This window comes from Centropristis striata, chromosome 17 (assembly GCF_030273125.1).
Source record: "Centropristis striata isolate RG_2023a ecotype Rhode Island chromosome 17, C.striata_1.0, whole genome shotgun sequence".
In the NCBI taxonomy this organism is placed as follows: Eukaryota; Metazoa; Chordata; class Actinopteri; order Perciformes; family Serranidae; genus Centropristis; species Centropristis striata.
In genome coordinates this window covers 22,773,823-22,798,807 of record NC_081533.1, presented here as the reverse complement: position 1 = coordinate 22,798,807, position 24,985 = coordinate 22,773,823, and the positions used below count along the sequence as shown (strand labels likewise).

At 39.3% G+C, this 24,985-nt stretch overlaps 1 protein-coding gene across 1 annotated transcript in view; it reads left to right on the top strand.

The window, feature by feature from the left end:
* ppp1r14bb (protein phosphatase 1, regulatory (inhibitor) subunit 14Bb) overlaps positions 1-24,985 on the top strand; it is a 31,294-nt gene that overhangs the window by 3,200 nt on the left and 3,109 nt on the right. Inside the window, exons 2-3 of the mRNA XM_059355327.1 lie at positions 24,689-24,772; positions 24,859-24,891. Of these exons, the coding sequence (XP_059211310.1) occupies positions 24,689-24,772; positions 24,859-24,891 (117 nt within the window). The remainder of the gene's footprint in view (positions 1-24,688; positions 24,773-24,858; positions 24,892-24,985) is intronic.

Here is a 24,985-nt window from a genome sequence, read left to right as displayed (position 1 = left end):
GATATTGATTTATTTCGCCCTTTTGGACATATATCTCTCATTCATTTGTTTTTAATTTATTTTTTTCCTCCCATCCACAGTGGTTCTCCCCTTTTCATTGTCCTCAGCCCGTCTCTGTCTCGGCTGTTAGACAACAAAGAGATTAATTTACAGTCGGTTCACTGATGGAGATACATTGGGCTCATTTAGAAGGGGAAATGTGGAACACGTGCTCCTGAACAGTGTAACTGGAGAGGCAGCTTGAGCCGGTCACAGAGCAGAGTGGGACTGGGAGAACCCTGCTCGCTGACAAAAGATATGGAGCATGTGGCCTGGGATTCTACTCCTTTTCTTTCACCTCCTTAAATCACTCCTTTTTACTCCTTTTTTTGATCTGTCTTTTGTTCTAACTCATAGGGCATTCCACCAGAAGTCACTTTCTGACCTCACCCCTTTAGATTTGGACACTTTTTGCCCTATATGTTAACCTAAATGAAGAATGTTAGCACATGGTTTGATGATCTAGAAAGGACAAACATTCATGAAACCAGGCCCTTAAAAGTGAGCCATGTTGGCTGACAACCCCTCCAAAAGATACAGATATTGTTTTCAAAATTTAACAAAGCTGTATGGTTTTTTGATCACAGTAAAGCTAACAAACAAGCTTACTTTTTGTCCCAAAAAGAAATTGGTGTTTTTTGTAGTTAAATATTAATTTGCAAAAATAATTTAAAATCTGATTGTTTTACATCGTTTTAGATTTCAATTTTAAGTATTCACTTTTGTACGCCAGCAGCATTTATGCTTGTTATTGATTGTGCAGCAGTAGACCTCTGAGTTTATGGGGGGGTTCAGTCACATGAGTGAACACGTGGATCTTTTATCTTTCCTTCAATTTCTTGGTTCATTTCACATATAACTTCAGTTTTCTTATCTACACGTGCAAAGTCATGTAAAGGTCTTTTCTTTTTATTTTGAAGGCACTGGTTGTGGGCGGATGATGCTTTGCTCGTCTCTTTTGGACTAAGACAGTATGTCCTGCCTGTTGCTGCTTGCTCTAGCAGAACATGCAAATCAACCAAGAGTTGATCAGTAAACTTAATGATGTGAAAGGTCCCTTGGGTTTCTATCTGATACTGCTACAGATGAATAGACAACACCAAAAACAGCATTCTAGTTAATCAAACCATGTTCTCACACTCTCATATCAGGTAACATGGAGGAAAAATGTCATTCAAGTGAAAAGGGATGAGGTTGAAAAGTGACTGATTCGTGGTGGAATGCCCCTCGTCATTATCCATATTTTTCATTTTTCACCCTTCATTATTCCTTATCTCCCTTATTTCTCTCCTTTCTTGGATCCATATTTCTGCTATTAACACAATGGCATGGAGTTTACACAACAGGGAATTCATAATGAGCTATTTTTCCATTCATATAATCCCTTTAAACATGCTACAAGCAGTCAGCCAGTCATTTCTGCCAGCCAGCTTGTCAGATATTCATCCAGCCACTTAGTCAGTCTATCAGTCAGAGTTGCTATGGGTAATAGTGAGCAGCCGAGCCTTAATATGACTCCATGGCAACAAGGCTTAGTTTAATGTTTATGTTGGTTAACCATGCAGTGGAAAAAAGCTTGGGTCCATTTAGTAAAAGAAAAGCTTAGTAAAATCATCATTTCCAATAAGCCACTGTTTTCCTTTTTTTCTTTCAGTGCAAAATTATAATTCAAGCCATTCAGTTATTATATTATTATTATTATTATTATGGTTCATATGATAGGGCTGTGGATGTACATTAGACAAAAACCTTTGTCAGACTGCGTTTCTGCAAGAGTCCCGCAGCGCTGCAACAAACTCTGCCGGCATTGACATTCCTACTGATTTCACAAAGGTGCAATATTGGTGTCCATTTACATTGAAATCTGGCATTGCAGAAGTGGGAGGAGACAGTAGTGGCGTGTAACAGAGCAGTGGCAGTGTAGCACAGTATAGCATGTATGTACTGCAGCAATATGTAGCCCCATTACGCCTCTGGCACATTCAGATTGCAGGCAAACCGCCATAGAGTCGTAAATATCGCGGCTTGAAATGGTCTCAAAGGGCCAGAAAGGTTGGGAACCTGCAATAGAGCCTTCAAATCCCACAAGTCAAGCCCACTTCACAGTTTATATTATAAACCCAACTGTAAACCATGTTAGGTTGAAAACATAAACACAAAGTTGGCAGGAAATGTTAGGATTTAAGGGGGGTATTGGGCACATACTAAGATCGGGGAGTGTTTCTTTAAGGACAGATGTTATTATTGAGCCTCCACTCTATTATTGCTTTGTATTTAAGGTGTTAAGTGAGTTTGAGCTTCAAGTGGAGGAAAGTGGAGGTTACGCTCAAGCCCACAACACCACTTCTAGTAAAAATGAACACATTTCACACCAGCCTCTGTATCATTTCCATGGCAACTGTGCAGTTACATGTTAATTTGACAATAAAGACTCTCAGTTTGCTGTGTTTTCTGCTTGTATAGTACTCTGCAGCTGCCCAGTAGCTACATAGTTAACAGAGGGGCGAGTGGGCGGTCCAATCCCTAAACTTCAGGGCCCTACGTGGCCACACAAATACACACACACATAAACACAGATGGGAATACGAGTGAGAACAGAGGCAGGATTGGTGAGCAGGAATGCAATAAACGGGGGAAGAGAAGGGAAAAAAATGAGGGGATGGCAAGAGGAGAAGGAAAAAGTAGTAGGAGGAGGCAGGGATGTTAGAGAGGGAGAAAGTGTTTTTGTAACATGTGTCCTCTGCTTTAATAATAGTAGTTCCCCAAGACCCTTTTCTGTCAACTGCAGCAGCACTCGATCAGGCGCTAAAAACAAAGCAGTAACTTCTGACGGCTAAATAAATGAACACAATTACTTTTTTCCCATTCAAACAGTTATTGATTAAAAAAGTGCAGTTGAGGAAGTTTGTAAATGGATTATTTCTAATTTATGTTGCCTCACTATCAGTCTATTTTGGTCTCAATCAGTCAGTTGCAGAAGTGATAGGTCAATAAAACTACAACAGACATTCGGGTGTTGTGTTTGTGCAAGTAAGTCAATCCAGCTGACACACACATGCACAAAAACAAACACATAGAGTGTGCAAAATTTGCTTAAACCTTACCCTTAAAGGTCTGCATACCAATCAGTATTACCCTGTTTCGCTCAGGGTGTGTAAGAGGGTGATTACAAAGAGTGGTTGTTATACAGCGGCAGTGAAAGACTCCAGTGTGTCTTTGTAAACACCCCCCACACCAGCACACACACACACAAACACACACTCGCACACAGATATAGACATGAACACATCGTGTTAATAGCTCACATGTGGTGCTACATGTTGAACAGTTCTTTTCCTGTTTGATTGCGGGTGAGTCAGCATGTAACTGTAGCCTGACCCACTGACTGACCATGTGAGTGATTTTTAAGACCCAATGAATAAATCAACCGGGCCGGAGAGGACACTGTGAGCGAGAGAGACCAAGCGTGTGTTTTGGTTAGTGTGTGAGTAAGATCGGAAGGAAGTAAAGAAGGCCAAGCGCGAGGAGGCATGGATGAAGAAAGAGAGGGATAGAGGGATGTGAGTCATCCAGGGGAATGTCTATGCATGTTGTCAGGAAGTGTGTGATAGACAAACACAGTACATAGGAAAATGGACAATATTAACACACCACTTTCCCCCAAAAGCACAATATCTAATCAATACACACCTGTTGACTCACACAAAAACACTCACATGTCCGAGTAAAGTTGCACTTGTGTTACGTACAACATTTTTTTCTGTCTGTTACCTTTAAAAGTAAACATGAGAGTCAGGTTTACTTAATGTTGGGATGAGAGATAAAGGAATGTACTACGTCACATTGGCGGGGGAAGGTCTGTTGAGTAATTATTTTAGCTGACAAGAACAGCAGGATGTGGGTCATTTGTCGCAGTGCATCTGTTAACCAAACTTGTTAGGTGGAATGCATCAGCTCACACTAGTCACCTATTACTCATAAATGTCTTGTAATTCTAATATGCAGACATCCATTGCTGGAAACATCAGTCTTGCAGCCTGGTACATGTTGTGAATATCTTTTGTTATGTATTAACTAAGGTTACCCTGTGGGGTTTTTGACCATTAGTAGTGCTAGGGAGCAATGTTTTAAGGAGCAGTTTTATTTGTATTTTGTGCACATGAACAAGGACATATGTATTCCTGGTTACATGCAACAATATTCTGCTAAACTGCAGCTACATTAGGCCAGCAAATGGCATGAAGCTTGCTAGCAAACATATGTAAACCAGTGATTCCCAACCACTGCGTCTTCATTTGTCATTAGGTATGTGGAAAGATTGTAGAGTTACTCAGTTATTTAATAAGAAAATTAAAGTAAGTAAAATTCGAAAAAAATTGGCCATGTAATATATATCCAATTTTATTAAGTTAAGTGTAACTTCATGTGATGCAAGCGTGTGACAACTAGTTAGCGAACAAGCACAGGAGATTAAATAGGTAGCTACATGTAATGACTAAACAGTTCAAATGATTAGCTGAAAGTAATGGATAAAAGGTTCAAATAATTAGATTAAAGTAAGAGCAACAGTTATAATAGTTAGTTGAACGTAATGGTAATAGGTAAATGGTTTAAATAGCTGAAAATAATCAATGAAAGGTCTAAATAGTTAGCTAAAAATAAAGTGAATGTGTATGTAGTGTGCCTGGCTGAATGACGGTCAACTCTTTTACTGATGGTTCACAATGTTGTTTTTAAAGACCGTAGCTCCATGTAAATACCATAAGAGCTATGATCTATTTCCTGTCACTAACTTTTCAAAATAAAAGCACATGTCCCACAATGACATTGTAAGCACCTTTCCAAAATAAAAACAACACAACACAGTGAAACACCCAGATATACAAGACAAGCTATATAATACAAACACACCACAAAGAATCGTGCTTAAGGTCGTTTGCAAGGTAAATGGTTGAAAGTAATGGACAAAAAGTTAAAACCAAACTGACAAATATTGACCAGACCACCCTGAATACTGACAGTTAAAGTGCATGGAAAATATTGACAAAATCCACTTTTTTAAATATTGTGTAGTGTTATACATTGGGAATTGATGGAGAGGATAATGGTACATGACCTCATATGACAGGGCTGTGGGGGAACCTCAGACCAAAGAGGTTGGGAACCACTTATATAAATCATGCTGTAGTCATTTTTTTTATGAGAACTGAAATGCATTTGTTTATATAATGTTGGTTGGTCCTCAAAGATACATGCAATGTCTTTTGGTGACTGTAAGTATAACTCAACAGGGTAGGTTTAAGAGGTAAGTTGACTAATGAAGTTTCAAAAAACAAAGCATGTAGTTGATGGACAACACTAATAAATAGTGTGTGTGTGTGTGTGTACGTACGTGTATACCCATTATTCCTGTCTAGTTCTCTGATTCTTTTTCTGTGTGTCTCATTTTCTTGTTTGTTTGTCACAATCAGCACATGTTCTGTCATGTGTCAGCCAGCATGCTCTGACTGCACATACAGTATACTGATTGTCTGACACCTTTCCACTGTGTTGAACCCTTCAGTATTATGTTTCAGCTCCAGCTAAGCTTGATGAGCTCGTCATTCCATCCCCGTCACACAGGTTGGGCTTTCAGTCAAGTGTAAAAGGTTTAAACAAAACCATTTTACCTTAATCATTACAAGTCAAGCGGAGCACATCGGGAGTACTATAATGTCACGCAGGAGCTTGTAGGAAATCTAATTGCAGGCGGTAACTTGTTTAATGTCATGAGACAGTTTACAGACTTGAAAGCCACTTAGTTATCCGGTCAAGTCTTCCGACAGTTGTGTATATGGTTTGTGCACATTTAATAGGCCTCCAGTAAATACTGACACTGTTAGAATCTTTGCTTCCATAAACATAATGACTGTGATGTATTAAATTACCCCTTTGCTTCCCTGCTCATTATTCTGAATGAACAACTATGTATCACAGTTTGTTTGAGACAAGCCCTCTGCCCGGTCCCAACCAAAGTGTTTTATTCATTGCCCTTTTTTTAATTAATGCACTTTAAGACCGTACATATGCTTCTGATAGCTGTTCTGTGATAACGCCAGCACCCCTGAGGAGGCTTTTTAAAGTGAGCATGGGCACAATAGTGATATAGTTTAATACACAAGCCAGTGTTATTACTGTATATGACTCCAGGGTGTTGTTGTTGTAATGGTGCTTTTAAATTAATATGTTTCGTTGAAGTGTTTTTATTGGCTTCGATGTTGAAACCATATTAAAACAATGAAGGAAGCCATTGTCCCAATATGTAACAGTTGCGTCTGGAGTTGGCGGCAGCTGGCACAAATCTTTGGAATGGAGTCGTTCTCGTCGTGAAGTCTCCTTGTAAGTAATGCCAACTGCCTGCAGGTTGAGTGAGGTAACACAGATCCACTCAGGAGAGTATTTCAGTCCTGGGAGATGCATTAGAGCATACGCGAGGTGATTGTTGGTTAACTGCGGGGCAGCATATGTCAGTATATGGCTTATGCAATGTCTCTGGTTGTTTTGTGTGAGCATAATGTGTTTATTTTACTTTTTGTACGGCAATAAAGCTGCACAGGAGCTGTGCACAATGTCTAAGTGGATGGATGATGTCAAAGTTGGGATGTGGTTTTTAAAACAAGTCGGTCGTAGCTTTCAGCAGATAGTAATAGATGTGCAGTTGGATTGGTTTACAGAAACACACCATGTTAGCAGACACTCATAGAGTTTGCCAGGTTAGAGCACCGGTGCCAGGTTGGCTTCATATTTCTTCCATGATGTCATTGCTGTGTGAAACCTTACTTAAGCTTTCATGGTATCGCAATGTAGAGGTCACGTGTCAGGATTCCTGCGTGATTTTGAGAACTGATCTGAATAAAAATTGCTGTGAGAAGAAATGGAAGCATGAAAGATGTGTGGACAGATGGACAGACAGCTGGTAGGCAGATAGATAAATAGACTGATGACAGACAAACTGATGAATGAGGTGGGAAAATTCTGTTAGCAGTCATCTGTCATTTATTCTAATATGTGAAATTCTAATTATGTAGTTAGGGCCACGGGGCAATCGTGGCCCTAAAAAAAACCGAGCACTATTGTTATCTTGTGAATTTTTTCTTCTTCCTCTTCCGGACACAATTTTGTCCCGCTAAAAATTATTATCAAAACATGTGCTTTGTTCGGGATCGGTGTGCTATTTCTTTTCTCAATGGAATATGAATTTTTTTGCGACGTAAGTAGGAAAATTTGTCTTCTCACTCACAATCCTCTGGTAAAGCTGTCAGAATTATAGTTTGGGCGTAGGACGCACAGATGCGCCACCAACACGCACCGACAGCCCCAATAACTCCCATATTAAAAACGCTGGAAGATTTCTGTAGAAAAGCATATTTAACAGTTTTTCAGATTGCTCTTACAAAGCTATTTCTTCATTTTTCTTCACAAAAAACACATGTAGCTGTTCAGGAAGAAATCAGGACGCTCAAAGTGAAGTCAGATCAATGATAGGTATTATGGTTTTGCCAAAATGCTTTCTGTTCGAGGCCAGAAATTCCAGTCTGTCCACCTCTGGTTGCTGTCACTGTTCCGGGGCATTGGCAGTTGGTGGCAGTTAATTTTGTTGATTGCTGCTCTGATAGCCTTTGATCTTTGCTGTGATTGCCTTTGATCCTTTGATGTGATTACAGTTACAGATACACGCACACACACACACTAGATACACATGCTTCACACACACACACGCGCGCACACTCGTCCAGATACACATACTTCACACACACACACACACACACACACACGTAACTTTATTCAATTTTCGCTACAGACACACACAAATGCGCGCGTAAGCGTGCACACCCCTCCAGATACACATGTCTCACACACATTTTGAGGTTAAAGGTCATAGGTTGCTGTATAAATAAATAATTGAAAAGGAATGCTTGTTGTAGGTGTGCTCCTTGTATATTATATAGTATCATAACATTACTAGCATTAATTGTTTGAAATTTCTGAAGAATCTCATCATAGTGAACACACACTGGCAGTAGCCCCCGTGGCCCTTTCAGAATTTCCTCAGAGGAAATTTTCTAGTTTGATATTGATATGGTTCATCTACTTCAGTTGTGAATTAAATAAGACAGTTTCTTCTCATTTGCATTTAGTCATTGAGCAGGAAGGAACAACTGACCATATTTGGGCAAAAAGGCTGATTCATCAGGAAGGGAGTCAGTCTCTTTATCTCTGACACACACAGTATGTTACACATAATGACTGAATTAACAGTATCTATTGAACAAATCAACACAAGTGTTAAGTCATTAACATTTTGTTTCTGTTCCATATTATAAAATCTGACAAAAAAAGTGACCAATATGTCCGTCCAAACTTTCCAGAAACCACTCCAGCCCAGCGGTGTGTTTTATGCTCAAAAAGATTTTGGATGGATTATGACTTTAAGCTACTTACAGTTGGTTTGTGTAAGAGCTATAAAACCCACCAAAACGGTTTGATCCGGCTACTGAACAAACCTCCGGGGAGAGTAAATGAGTTGCCAGGCGGCTAAAAATAGAAATCAGCTACAGAAACGAATGAATGAATGATCATGTTTCTTATTAGGGTTGTTGTTTCAGTCCCTGTCTTGTGTTGTCTTGTCTGTTTTTGTTTCTTTAATGCAATAATCTGCTGAAATATCCTGTGACGGATTGATCAAATATCGAACTGAACCAAAGCATTCACTTATTAGACTACTTAGTGTTTAAGGAGTCAGAGGTTGTGTTGATGATTGATCTGTATGAAAGAATTATAATGTCCTCTAATCCTTTTAAAAATCCACTGGGATTAAAACTCAATAATGGCAGAATGAATTAAAAGGCGCCACAAATAAACATGGACATTTCTGTGGCAAAGTGGGTGAAAACGAATGGAAAGAATGTCTAAAAGAAACCTGAATGACCTTTTAGAATTGTGACACTCCACTCCTGTCTAAAACTGGCAGAATAAAGGAATAAGTCATTCAGTGAGTGACATGGCAAATGAATAGTGTTGGGGTCTTTTTGTTAGTAGTACTTGCCAAGAGTGACATAATGATAATCTGCTGTAATCCTTGTTTGTATGCATTCTTAATTTAATCTGCACATAATCTCGTCTTTCAGTCCAATTGTAGTGGTAATGACTCTTCTGGCTCGTAGAGGAGGTGTGTGTGTGTGTGTGTGTGTGTGTGTGTGTGTGTGTGTGTGTGTGTGTTTGTGTTCTTCCCAAGTCTCCTTTCTGTATATATTTTTTCCAGAGTTCCTTTATTTTTTTTGAACACCTCAGGCTACTTTTTCCCAGAATTTTCCCAAGATGCTTACACACGCATCAATATCAGTCTGTGTGTTCATTTGTGGAGCACTGCGATTTCTCTCTCAGATCTGTCCTCTGTTCTCTGCTAGAGAAATGACAGACACAAGAGGCAATGGAGAGTGGAGGTGGAGGGTGAAAGTGGGCACTTGAGATGCTGCCTGGATCACATATTTCAGATGGAAGCACGGGGCATTTTGTAATGGGAGTGGGCAGAAGAGTGAGATGGATAATCATTGTGCGAGTGAGTGTGATAAAGAGAGACGGGCAGATAAAAGCTGTACTTCTTTATGCAAATCATTAAAAGCTGTATGGAAATATAAGGCAAAGGTTAAAAGTTAGCATCTGGTCATCTGTTACTTCCTAACTTTTGATTGTCTGACATGCTCTGTATGTTATATTTACTGTATTTGCCTTAAACTAAGTGATAGAATAATTTGAATTTGCTCATTTTCACAGCAACACTTTTCTGAAATAATCCTCATTGGGTGTCAGTACAGTACTTAGTTCTTAACACTTGTTCCTGTGCTGCTTCCCTTAGATCACCTGTTGATCACAACAGTAATACGGGGATCTCTAACACTTGAGGTTTCTTTTGAAAAATCTGTGTAGGTGATGCTCTTTTTAGTTGTGTGCACAACCTGTTTTAAGGTAAGGGAAAGTAATTTTTTCGAAAGTTTCGTCCTCCAAACCACACCACCACATAGGTTGTTCGTCCCTACCCTCCAATACGACCCAGCAGAATGTTTTCTACGTTAGTGCCCCTACGGTAGACAGGAGATCAACATGTCTTCATACTGTACCTAAACATAACGGTCGCCATCATAAACACATCATTAACGTTGTGAATCTGTTGCAATTTTGTCAGGTTTAGGCAGCAAAACTACATGTTTAAGGTTAGGGGAAAAGTACATGGTTAGGCTCAGAAAAGATGGTTAAAAAAGGTGAATAAATGGACGTTACAAGTAGAACATAAGGTAGACTGTAGATGTAGCTAGGCACAGGCTACACCTGAAGTTAAGTCACGTAGAGTCAAATAACAACATTGACTTTTGTTTTCATTCGATACAAACACTGGTGAAACTTAAACATGTCTGCATGTGCTTTAGGACACCTCAGCATGTAAATACTAAACCTCAAATTACTGTGTCTCTCTGTGTGTGTGTGTGTGTGTGTGTGTGTCCCTTCAGTATCAAGTGTGCATGTTCTCCTAGGTCAGTGGCTTCCTCCCACAGTCCGAGGAATTTAGAATAATATCGAACCAAAACTCTCATTGCTAAACAGTAGCCACTGGACAACTCGATATTAATATTTAGCAGTTTTATGTTGCTCTTTTGTTACATTTGACTTCACAGTTGGGTGACAATCTGTTGCCCTCGTGTAGTAGTTAGTAAGCGGCATACAGCAGCAGAGCTCCAGGCCTGGTGGCACCGTGCAGTTGCCAGTACAAGTCTTCCCGAGGCTGGTTGTGACCCTGAGGGACCAGCCAGAGTGTTTCCCCCAGAGAGGCTGCAGCACAGACATGTCCAGTCAACACACAGAAACCACTGAACCGTTCAGTCAGGCCAAACAAGCCGATGTGGGAATCATTCAACCGTACTGTGAGCAGCTATGACTTTGGGCTGCTTTTGGGGGGGTCATGGTTGGGTGACACTCTACATTTTAACTCTCTGAATAGATTTATAGTAATATGTTTGTGTGCATGTGTGTGTGTGAAGCAGGCCAGTCCATCAGCAGCTTTAGGTTCAGCTAACCTTTACCAAGATATCACTTTACTCTATATTATGCATTTCTTTCAACTCTACTAATGCTATATATATATGCTATTGTTGACTGATTACAGTGTAAGAACTGCCAAAACTACTGTGCTTGCATCCTAATTATAGTGATGAATGTTTCCTGGCATCATACGAAGATATGTTCTCTGTACTTGGAGCCCGTTTGGTTTGGCTTTCTCTTGCAATACGTCTGAAACAACCCACACACACACACACATACACACACACACACTAAGACACGATGACATACCCACATCTCCCCCTCCACCACCACCGGACTCTGCTTTACATGACAGAGCTGTTTTATCAGTAGTGAGACAGCAGGAAGGCTGACAGGGCTGCAGAGTCAGACCATATGGAGGCTCTGGTAGGATGTGCTCAATGAGGCGGACATGTTGTTTTTAGAGGGGGTTCTAATAGAACAAAAACATTTAGGAGCTACAGGTGGCCCTAGGTACACTGAGGTGCATGGAGAGACAGATCATCTTTGAAATTTAAATCCTTACTATCGCTTACACTGCAGGGTGTGTGAGAGAGTAAAGAAAATATAACTGATAAAACAATTAAATTATGTTTTCTAGTCTCTGTGAAGGCTGTTTTTCTTCTGATTCAAAACAGGACATCATATTCTTCCTGAGAGGAAGTACATACAACTGATTAGATGCAGTCGAGATGAAGATCAGACACACACACACACACACACACACACACACACACACACACACACACACACACACAATAAAGGTGCACAATAACACACACACACACACGCATTGTTACATGCACACTACAGGCTGGATTAAGTACATTGTATTGATTAGGGATGGTTGTGGTTTACGGTTATATGCGAGGCCACATGTCTATTTCAACAGCCAATCAGCACTTAGATTAATTACACATGCGCGCGCACACACACACTATCAACTCTGCCGTCTTAAAGTGTTTCTGTAAACTCCCTGCCACTTCCCACAGATATCACTCTGACTCCCCTCCCCCCCTGCTGTCTCCCAAGGTCACGTGACCAGACAGGAAGTAGCTCTATAATTTTAACCCCTTCATTGCATTAGAACAGAGAGGAAACCTTTTAAAAACTTGCATTTTCTGAAGTCACACACTTTGTGAGCCAAACTTGTTCTGGGAGGAAGGAAAAGAAGTAGAAAAACAGGGAAGCTAACAGTGTCTGTTATTGAAAGAGCTGCAGATTCAAGATAAGCAATCACATGAGGGTCAGAGAGATAGAAGGAAGATGGAAAGCAGCAGGCGATGAGTGACACAAGGCAGCACTAATAATCCCTACACCCTTGTTGACCCCTCTGTGACTCCCTCGGTCTTCTATTCTTCCTCACTCGTTGGCTCATAAGTGCCCGCAGCAAGGTGGACCTAACACGATGAAATGCCCTATTACAAGAGTGATTTAAGCAGGAGAGCGGCACAGAGTGTTAATGCCAACCAGACAGGAAGGGCATCAAAGGAGACATAACGATGATAAAAAGAGGGGGGAGAGCATGACAGGAAGTAGGTTCAAGCCCAGTAGTTTTCCACTATTTTCATACTGGTCTTATCCTCTTTGTGTGCGCGTGTGCGTGAATCAGATGACAGTAGACCAAATTATCAGATCAGTCACAAGGTTGTCATGAATTACCACCTTAAATGGCTTGCAGTTCTAAACTTAAAATATGTTTTGTTACATTGACAAGAAAGGGTTTTTTGTATTATCCTTTCTTCAATAATAATAATAAGCGACTTGGTCATATTATAAAGTAATACGTTTCCATATTGGCCTGTCCATGATCAGTAAGGGTTGGGAATTGTGTATTGTCTCTAATTTACGAAATTGATCTGATTCGATTCATTATTAGTGCAGTTACGGATATTTCACCTACATTACCAGTTTTGCTTGGATATCAAAGACCTTCTCAGAACTAATGCTAACATTTTACAAGGAAATATCTAACCTAGTGCATTATTTACAATATTAATGTTAAGAATGGACCCTAAAGCCATTATATAATATCCCTTTTCGACCAACAGGAACCTAGTTCTTTTGCTGTGCTGGTGCTGGTTCACTTTTGGTTCAACTTTTGAATCTTCTCAGAACCTGAGAGCCACATCATTACGTCACTGTATACACCTGGAAATGTCTCGCTCTTTCAGCAAGTATAACAACAATGGCAGACTACATCACCTCTTTACAAATGTTGCTCCTGGTTTCGCGAGCCTAGATTGACATCCAAATACAACATGTACAACACATTTGTGCTGCTTGTCTTGAATGCTATGGACGAAATATTACGTTCTTATTAACACTGATTGTTAGAAGTTAATGTCGGACTTTGTTGTAAGCTGAACAAAGTTGGCCCACCAAGGCTAGCCCATATCAATCACATAGCAGTTAAACAAATAAAATAAAATGAATGATACACATTTTAGTTGGTCTTGTTGGTCACGATAGCCCCGCCCCCAGCCCCTGGCGTAAGTGGGTCGTGGTTCAACACCAGCAAAGAGTTGATGCCGCTCTGGAACCAGTTTTCCTGGCCCTGGAACTGCTTTGGTAGAAAAGGGGTAATAGTGTACTTTTTATTTAACATGAAGACTCCACAGCAGTCAGATAAAACACATGCATTCTCCAGTTGGCTTGTTTCACATTGGTTTTTGCAGATTGGGTGATGTATCATTAAATGGTTTTTAGAGATTTGTGGTATTTCTGTAATACTTCACCTCAGCTACTCCACCTGTCTAGCTCCTCTCTGTCTTCATAGCTTTAAAATCCAAAAATGCAACCGATGACCTGCCTTTAGGCATGTTGTGATTTGAGGAGTGCTAGTCTCTCACTAGGTAAATCTGAACTGGAGGCTGGTCACGTGAGACGAATCAGGTTAAAGCTTCACACATCCGCAGGAAAAGGAATATATGAAATGATCGATCTTGGAATATTTAGGTATAGATATTGGATCATTCAAATGAACATTGATTTGAAACAGAAAGTCTTTAGGGCATTTTTAAAGCCAGCCCTATGACCATTTCCACATCCCTTTAGCTTCTCCATCATTTCCAGAAACACATTTTGAGTTTTGGGAAGGAAGTTGAATAATTAGAGATACATCACAAAATATGTTTTAGTTCCATGTTCGGTGTGACTCACCTCCAGTTTTATTGCAACAGCTAAATCAGTCAGTGTTTTTTAGAAACAGGCCTGCACATGCATACTATGTGTGAGATTAAAGGTGTGCTTATCGGCTCATCTGCGAGTCTTTGTGAGCTGAAGTCCCTCTGAAACCTTCGTGTATCTTTAGTCAGATATAATTATGTGAATCTTTGCATGAGCCTGTTTCATCCTCAAGCCACCACTGTCCTGAACTTGAGCAATAATGGAATATGTGTTCTTCGCTGGTGAAACAAGACAGTACTTATCATGAGATTTCATCTCCTTTTTTATCTGGATTGCGTCAGATGTTGTGTTCTTTGATCCAAGTTTTTTTTTAGCCATGCCTCTGTTCTTCTACCTCTGTATTCTCTTATTTCTCTCACCCTCGCTGTTGTCTGTCCTTCTGCACAGCTCGGTGGGTGACTTGATGCTCTCTGTGTCTGTGATGCAGCAATAATCCTTTTTCACAATCACAACTAATTACAATATCTGAGCTTAAGTTATTGACAAAGCAGTGAATGATTTAGAGCTCAAGCCTTCTGATTTGAACCATTACACAAAGATGATTAAAGCACAATCCAATTCTCTCCATTAAAGGTGTTCAACATGCTTTTTGAGTGCAAATAGGCTGAAAATCTAAGCAGATGATTTGCCTTCAGACATTTTACTCACAGCTCCTGAACAATTGATCCGAACTAATTGAAGCTAATTGACACAATGATACCAGCACCCTTCTTGCTCTGGTGTTAGTGATGTGGAGCTGTAAAATTGCTGAGTGGACACTTTGTTCCCTCAACTTGTGAGAACCAAATCACACACTAACAGCCAAACAATCTCAGCTATGCCTGTGCTCACACTGCCTGCAGAGTGGTTTCGTCTGTAACTTGTCATTGTCAGAGCTCACACATATTTGTACCTGTGTCACTGTGCCAAGTCATCCGGTCTCTGGTAATCATTTTAAAGGAGAACATACTAACTCATACACTCATACATATTATAAACACTCAGCAAAAGCACTTTCCTACTTGGACTGACCTCAAAAAAGTAAACAGTACAGATAGAATTGGAAAGGCACAAAGTGCAGCAGTGTAAAATTAGTTAAATGTCGGGTTGTAAAGGGGTGGAAAATGTCTGGTAAATTTCAAGAAACTTTCCACGGGAAGTTAAGCTGGGGAATTTTAGAAATATTCCAAATCGGAAACTTTCTAAAGGAATAATGTAAATGTATGGGAATTTATGGGATTTAACTATAAAAGTTTTGTAAATTCATGGTTTATTCCCGTTTATTCCCATTGAATGGAAACATTGAAAATTCTCGGAATTTTGCAACCCTGGTTACATGTACATGTGTCGTCTTTACAACTATTAAATAAAGAGAATTAACAAGTAAACATATAAGAAGTAAATGGCGTAGAAAGGAGTCTGATTAATTAAGTAAAAGCACACACACACAAACACGGAAATTGGAGTGAGTGGCGACATTGTTCGGCGCCACGCGGCCTACTTTTCCTACTCCTTCCTCATCCTCCTTCCTCCATCCTGCCTGCTCTAGCCATCACTTCCCTCTGTCTCCAACGTCCTTCTTCCCCCTTTTCATCCCCACATTGTACTCAGCCAAAGCATTGTCTTTGTCTTTGTTGCAAAACGGGCGACTGGCCATCCTGAAGTCTGACTATTTTTATCCTTGTTTGTTATTGCGGCAGTAGGAAAGCAAAAGTGGCGATTTATCGCTCATCATTCAGCTTTTAGCAGCCTCTCTTTAATTCTTTACATTTTAATCATTTTCTTCTACATATCCGTCTCTCTCTGGCCCGGCTTCTTCCAAACATACTCACACACACAGTTTACACAGATCCCATCACAGGAATCAGCTATGTAGTGTGTTATCGCTGGAAGTCATGCTGTGTAATCCTTGTAGGTGGCCTCTGTGACCTACTTACACATGAAGCTTCCCACACTTGCATTGGCTTATATCCACCTTATCAAATATCCCCTCCACTCAAAAGTGTGTTTTCTTACGTTTAAAGTATCTGACCTTGACTTTACTGACTAGGGGTGTTTTCTCATTCCTCTACTGAAAGGAGAGATGTCCTTGCTCTTCCCTAAAATCTGAGATTCAAACATATGCCAGGAAAGCTAGATTAGGTACATGACATCTTCGAAAGCTGTAAAAGAAACCTGAAACCTCCAGCAAAGAGCATATTTGTCAGTACAGAGAGTGAAAACACACTGAACCATCGCAGCAGATATTCTTGTAGGTTTCACAACCAGTAATGCCGTCATCCAAGAGTTACAAGCTAACAAATAATAACAGATGCTAACTACACTTACCATTCTGATACGTCTGCTAGTAGCTAATTTCAATGCACAACAGACTCAGAAGTCAAGAGGCTCAAACATGTATGGCTGAAACTTTCCAGTGTTTCGCAGACAGAGGAAATGGACAAGACATTGAAACTATTGCTCAAATCTCCATACTGTGAGCAGTGGATCTCCCTAGCCAGCCTGCACTACTCTTTCCTGGGTCAACCTAGCTCCAACACCAGATCCAGAATTGACGTGCGTCTTTAAGCGACTTAAAAAGGACTTAAAACAAGGTTTATGCTGACCGTAAGACATGTTTCCATCAACGAATTTAGATGCACATTTAAAGATATGCATGAGAAAAGCTTTATGGAAACATCAAAATCTGATAAAACTTTAAAAAATGTGCATTAAAGTTTTTTTAATTCGCTTGAGGTGTTTGTTTATGTTTTTCGAAAAATAGTAAATATGTTAAATGGAAGATGGAAACGCTTTCCGAATATGTTCTGACATACAGAACAATTAACTCTATGTGACTGACTGATCAGCTGTTTCCAAGCTGACATGGAAGTACAATTAAAAGTTGTCCAGTTGAATCCAATCCCTGAATACTTTTCTCCATTTTTGCTCATGGGTGGCTAACTTTGTCCAATTAGCAACCTCTTTTTTGTTGTTTTTTCTCTCTTGCGTGATTGCTACTTCTGCTACTGACCCATTAACCTATAGCGATACATTACACTGCCATCTTCTGACCAAAGTACGTTAATGCAGCTTTGTTTATTTGCTCAAAACTTGTTGATGGAAATGTCCCTAATTCACATTTTCTTTATTGGACGTTTCAAAATTTCTCTTGAAAATTTGCTTCAAGGGTCTAGGGTTGTCACAATACTAAGATTTTCAACTCGATACCAATACTCAGGAAAATATTCGATACTCGATACCATTTTCGATACCACAAGGATAAAAACAAAGACCCCAAAATTTAACAGAAATATTTTTATCAACAAGAAAAATGCAACATGTAAAATTTAACAGAACCACAGGTTAAATATTTATAATAATAAAACAGTTGTGCAAAAAGAAACTGCAACTATGATAACAAGCTTCAGATACTTGATACTTTTGAAAATGAGTATCGTATCCGAATACAACATTTTAGTATCAATACTTTTTTTGAGTATCGATACTTTTGACAACCCTACAAGGGTCACATGCGCTAAATATAAAGTCATCGTGTCATTTGGGTACAGTATGAAGGCACCGCAAGTCACATGTTTGATTCTGCACCTCCGATTGTTTTGTAACTAGGCGCTCACTACTCCTGCTCCTTTTCCGACATGACCACCACAAATACTGATAAAAGCAAATAACTGCAATTGGAGGACTATGCCTCACACAAGTATAAATAACGCTAAACAGTCAACTTCCATGTGTCTATACTGTATGTGCAAATAGTTACATAGTGCTATGTAGATTTGTGTAGTAGCCGTTTCTCTAATTTCAAGCTCACATCCTTGTTTCTTTTTATATCTGCATAGTTCATCTCTCACTGTGTGTAGCCTTTAACTGCATTATGCGTGTCTAATAAGTAAATCACAGTCCTGTGTCGGGCGTTTTAAAGTCAGTCAGAGTACCGAGAAATCAAGCCAGTCTAAAGAAAAAACTGTTGACAGATGATTAAGTATTTAACTGAATCTAGTCTCTCACCAAACTTCCCTGGAGAAACCCTGCCTCTGCTTCATTGCTCCCTCTCATCACTTCCCTTTCCAGAGGTATTTACAGTAGCCATGATCGGCCTTTTTGTTCTAACACTGGGCCGCTGACCTACTTGTGTGTATGTGTGTGTGTGTAGCTTATGGTTGTTCCTGTGAGGGAGCTTTATCTGGCATTTGATCTGTCCAAGCCTGCAGCCGCTGTACACAGTACACAGTACACAGCCCCCTGTGAGAGGAATAGTACTATGACCTACACATACACACAGATACGCTCTCATACTGTCACATCTCATTCTGCTCTGTTCTGCAGGCAGCCTCCAGACAGACAGTTTGTCTGTCTGCTGCTCCCTCCCTGTCTCATCCTCATTGTGCTGGTGTGTGAATCATATTTGCAAGCTTGTCAGGAAGAGTGTAATTAAATTTCAAGACCACAATAAAATATATTTATATGGCAGTTTATAGTAGCCGTTTGTCTGAACCACCAACATCATATGAGAAACAGAGTTCTAAATTAGATGTAGCATCACAAGTGGAGTATTTTTTTTAATGACATGAGATAGAACTGTGACTCCTGCAGGTGATTGTGCCATTAAACAGTTATTTATAGTGAGGGGAATTGATAGACTGTTTAAAAGAAGTGGAAGTGAAGCCAATGCAGAAGTGCCTGAAACTTGCATTCTTTCTAATAGCCAACAGGTGGTGTCTCCACTGGTTGCAAAAAGAAGTCCCATTGAATTGTCTATGAGAAAAGAGAAAATGAGAAGACCCTACTTCTCATTTGATTTATTGCCTTAGTTAATATTTTCCTGATGAGTTTATGGTCTCAATCAGTTGTTGAGTCTTCTTTAGGATAATTATGGCCCCATTTAGAGTAAATTAGACAATAAATCAGGGTATGTTTCGTGCATGGCTGCCTTGCAGGTGTAAACAGTGCGTACCCATGGCACTAGGGGTGTGCCATATCCTAACATTTACGATAATACCTGTATATTTTTTATATGATAAAACAAATGCATATCACAATTACATTCCCACTTCTTTACATAGTGACATCAAATCATTGCATGCAAAACTTACCTTAAGTTATGTTCAAGTACAAAAGTATCAGCAACAAAATGAACTTCAAGTAACAAAAGCTAAAGTACTCCACTCAGATTGTTTTATATATTCTATTTATATTAAAAATTGGCTAAATTGATGAAAAGAAATCACCTTTTTTATGTTAAATCTTGATGTGAAAAGTAACTAAACCTGGCACCTAAATATAGCTGACTAGAAGTATAAAGTTATATAGATGGAAATGTGCAAGTTAAGCAGACGTACCTTAAAATCACACTTGAGTAAAGTTACTTAATAACATTCCACCACTGACATTTGCAGAATTAATTTTATTATTTTCCGATTTTGCTCTGAAGAGTCAAACGGTACTTTTTTTGTATATGGCAACCGTTAAGATTTGCACCATACACTACAATTTAGCTTTATGATAAATTTTTATTTTGTTGTTCGGTTTTTATTTATACGGACTCTAAAATACAAATAAATCATATTTTCTATACATTTGTCAGTATTTTGTCATCTAGTCAAGAATATCAAAATATTCTATCGTGATATTCTTTTAGGGTCATATCGCCCACCCCTACATGGCACTTTGAACATTTAAATTTGCAGCTTTCTTTTTGCTTACCTTGAGTTATTGAAGCTAACTTTGCAGCGACTTTGCACTGTGTAGCCAGGTTCTCAGTCAGATCCACCTTGTTGTCCAGATCATTTTTGCTGCAAAAAAACAACAGACAAAACAAAAGATAACAACAACCAGAATGTCAAATTTGAGGCTCCAAAATGGTAATGTACAAACCAGTGGGTGACTGGGTCAGTTTATTTTACTGTACACACAATACAACAACAGTCACACATCTAGAATAGAATAAGAAGAATTAAATTGATATTCCTTAAATATCATGAATAATATCTAAATATTAAAATAAAGGCTTAAAGCAGTGTGTGTGGGAGTTAGAGTTGTATAACATAGGGCTTTTGAAATACTGTTGGTCTTTTGTTCAGTAGTCAAGAGAAAATATGGATATAAGATGATATAATATAATAAGATGATATAATATAATATAATGAATAATAAAGATAAATGGATCGTTCATTGATCCGTCATAGTGATATTTTGCTGCTTTTTTTGTTAGGATGATCAAACTATTATGAATAAAACAGGTAAAAGTAATGTAAAGCTCATTACCAGTGTGTGGATTTTGTTTTTTCTAGTAAAAGGAAACATTTTTTTCACCTTTTATTTCAGTCATTATCACAAAAAGCCTAAATCCTCTGAAGTTAACCTGCTCCAGAGTAGGTTCGCCATGAGGCTGCATCGGTTACCATGGTGACCTATCTTGGTTTAGTGATACAGCTTTGTGATACCAGAAAGCCACAGTGAAGTTTGAAGATGGCTGGTTAACCCACTAATCCCACTTCATGATACATCTCCCCTGTTGTACACCTATGAGAGATTGTGGAGCGATGTCATCAAAACACCATATGAGGGAATGTCTGTTGAAACTAGACTATATGTCACAGTACCACTTTAAATCGCAGTGACTTGTTTAATGTATCAAACATCCAAACTGCTGATGTTTTGTGGCTGTACTGAAAAGATTTGTGGTTCAGAATAAATCAGATTTTCCTCTTTGAACAGTTCCACACTGCACGGCTTTGTTTACAATCCCGCAGTGTGTGCCAATATCTTGTAGGCACCTTTTCAGTCCAGATCACATCTGCAGCCAGCAGTAAAACCCCCTCCAGACTGCAGACTAGTTCACTAAGTCAGTCTGGAAGATTGTTTTGGAAATCCTCCCTCGTGATTCCCGGCTTTCTTTGTGTCTCCTCTCTGAAGCCTGTCTTCCGGCCTTTTTCAACATCCCTCCCTCCTTCCCTCCCTCCCTCCTGGTTTGCTCAACTCAGCTGCTCCCTCTTCTCGATATGCTCCTTAACCTCTTACCTTCCTTCCTCTTGGCGTTCCCTTCCCCCTTTAGCAGATTTAACAGTCTTCTCTCTCGAATCATTTTCAAGTAAGCTGTATTAAATGGAATCGCTTTTCAGGAACTGGAATTAGTGCGTTTCATTTACCTAGTGAGCATGCCACGGGTATTAAATAAAAATAAAATGCTGGTAATGTAAGAAATAAAATGGTAAGAAGTTAAAAGTAAAGGTGATTTTATGAGCAAGAATATTTTTGTATCTATTTGTTTCTTTGTCTTGTCACATTTTCTGTCTTCGCTTTCTTTACTGTATGTAGTAGCACATGGAGCCCGCATGTTGTGCAGATCTGTCTTTGTGTGAGCCTTCACAGTGTGTGTGTGTGTGTGTGTGTGTGTGTGAAAGAGTGTGTGTGTGTGTATGTGAGAGAGAGTGTTAATAACAGACAGCGTCAGAATGTCTGCAGTGTAAGCATGTGTGCACCTTTGTGTCTGTCTGTCAGAGCTTTCATTTTGATATTCTGTAAAAATCTCAGCTTATGTGTCATTGTGTCTGTGTGTGTGTTAATGGTGTACTCTTAAAAGTGTGCGTTTCTGCACATTTTGTCCGCATTGCTGCTTACAGCGTGTCTACATGTCAACTTGTGTGTGTGTGTGTGTGTGTGTGACTGCTGACAGTAAGTCTGTCTGTCACCTCCAGTCTCTATCTCACACACACAGGCTGTCCTGCTCAGAACTAAATCCTCATACCCCACCCTTTATGCACACACACACACACACACACACACACACACACTTTATCCAGTTCAGACTTATTAATGCTCATTTTATAATTCTTTAATCCAAGTGTGTGTGTGTGTGTGTGTGTGTGTGTGTGTGTGTGTCTCTGTGTCTGTGTGTCTGTGTGTGTGTGTGTGTGTGTGTGTGTGTGAGGTGTGTGTACCAGAGAGAATGTGTGTGATGTTAAGGACTGGAAAAAAGTAGCATTCGGTTAATGTGACACATGAGTGTGCACACACAGCATGCTGGGCCTGTGAGTGTACATGACTGTGTGTGTGTGTGTGTGTGTGTGTGTGTGTGTGTGTGTGTGTGTGTGTGTGTGTGTGTGATGGAGTAGGGGGCAGTTGGGCAGGTGCAGAGACAGCTGGTGTGGGCAACTCTAACCGAGGGGGAGGACGAGAGCGAGGGAGAGATTCCTAGAGAATGACATGAATATAGGGTAGCAATTGAGCTGCAAAAGAGGGGGAAACGAGTGTTTGTACGAGTGTGTGTGTGTGTTGTTGCCAGTGGTGAAGTGCTTTGATAGGACACACTGAGCTAGTGTGTTTGAGTGAGACAGATGGAGAAACAGAGAAAGAAGAGGGAGACTATTAAAGCACTTTATAAAGCGACAGATTAATCAGAAAAGGCACTGATTGGCCTGAGGGAGAAGGCGTGTCCAGACCAACAAGACAAAGACGAACCTAACGTGAACCCCGTTTTCACTTTTACATATTTAACGAGCCAAATATCTCAGAGCTAGAGGCAAGGGTGCTCTTAACCTTCATATTAGAGGTCAGCTTATCAGTATCAAGCGATAATTGCTTCGCTTAAATTAAAAGTGCATTAGTGTGCATTTTCATTTACTGCAGCTATTTCTGTTTAAGTGTGAATTACAGTGTCGAATGGATCGAGATTTTCTGTGCAGTTGTAAACATCTACAGTGATTCAAGGAGTTGATTTCATCCTTTTGATATTCACAGCAGTGTGTTTTCACTTTAGGCAACAGCGTGACAGTCAGCAGTTTGCAGGCAAGCTTTCAATAATGCACTTGCTGTAGATATGAAGCAATAGTTTGACATTTTGGAAAGTATGCTTGTTTGATGTCTTGCCCAGAGTTAGATGAGAGGATCGATAACACTCTCATATCTGTTAATATGAAGCCTCCTCCAGCAGCCAGGGAGCTTAACTTAGCAAAAAGAGTGGGAACAACTGGCCTGGTTTCTTATAGTGTAAAAAACCAACTTGTGTCAACTTGACACAGATTTGGCTTTTTCTGTAGATTTTATCTAGAGATGAATGTATCAGCTTTGACTCTGCGTTTTCAGTCTTGCTCTTATGCTCGTTTCAGTTTCACTGTTACCTGGTAATGTTGTAGGCTTGCATCTTTAATCAATGAATGCATCAATAATCAATGAAACGCATCAATTTAATCAATAATCGATGAAATGTTAAACAAAAAAAACATTTTTTGGATGGTTGATCAGACAAAACAAGACATTTGTAACATTTGAAAATGTTGCCTTGGATTTAATCTGGAAAAATTATGAGCAGATTAATTGATAATGATTATTAATTGTTAGTTGCAGCTCTACTGTACTTTAGTTTAGTGTAGCACCCCAATTTAAACACCATCACTCCACCACTATTTTATTTCAACCACATTTTATTCTACAGTTTTAAACATTCAAGGGAAGAACTGAAAATCGCTTTCTTTATAGCTTTTTCACAAGCTGTGTGCATGTAGAAAATCTGTTTTCAATTCTTTTAAAATACTATTTGAAATTACTGGTTCTATTTTCAAGTTTCTTTGTCTCTCCTCTCTGTTCTGTCATGTGCAACATGTGAGGCAATGGAAGGACACCGCCCTCTAGTGTTCATAAACCGCCACTTCATCAGTCACTGTACAACATCACACAGAGACAGAAAAGCCTGTGCTGGTCTATTTGCAGAAAACCACAAAATATAAACACAGGGACTAAGAATAGAAAGGACGAGGAGGATTTCTATTTATGTGTGCACAGTGACAGTGAACTGGCATCTTTAGATTATTGTGGTAACTTTGAGAATACGTATAAGTGAGTGTGTTAGGGCTCCTTGATCATTGCAAAATTCCTAATCAAGATTATTTTGGTCAGTATTGACCAGTGGATTGTATAATACACGTGGAAAAGGAACACAATTATTTTTAAAGAATTTTTAAAAAATAGTTATAAAAACAAAAAAACTCTATATAAATTGGAATAATAATACAAATATAATAAATAAATAATAAAAATGTATTAGATCAAAATACATTACATCTACTGTGTTTTAATGTCATTTTCACATGCATTTCCACAACCTAATCCAAATAGAAATAAATTGGACAAAAATAAATCAATCGAAACATATGTACGATATATATCATATATCCGAAACATATACTGAATATTTTGGTGAACTATATTCAGTCAGGAAGCCAGCGAAAACAGGTGAAAGTGCTGGAATTATAACTCAAGACAAAACATGCATTTTTGTGAAACACTCTAATGCGAAACAGTTTTATCTTGGCTATCTTTTCATAGTCCTAGCCCTAATGTGCTCTCCTCTCTTCTTCTGTTGTTGTTTTAGGAGGAGGCCATTCCAGAGCTGGAGATAGACGTGGATGAGCTGCTGGATATGCCCAGTGACGTTGAACGGGGAGCCAGGGTCAAGGTAGGATACGAGTATGCATTTACTGAGACAGAGATGCAAATATATATAATATATTTATATTCAGACTGTCTTTTATTGTTTTGCAGGACTTACTGGTCGACTGTTTTAAACCTACTGAGGTAAGATTTATCTTTCTATCTCTTCCATTCTCCGTCTTCTGACACTTTACAGTTATATTTTTGCACTTTCTATTGATTTTTTGTTTCTCAATCC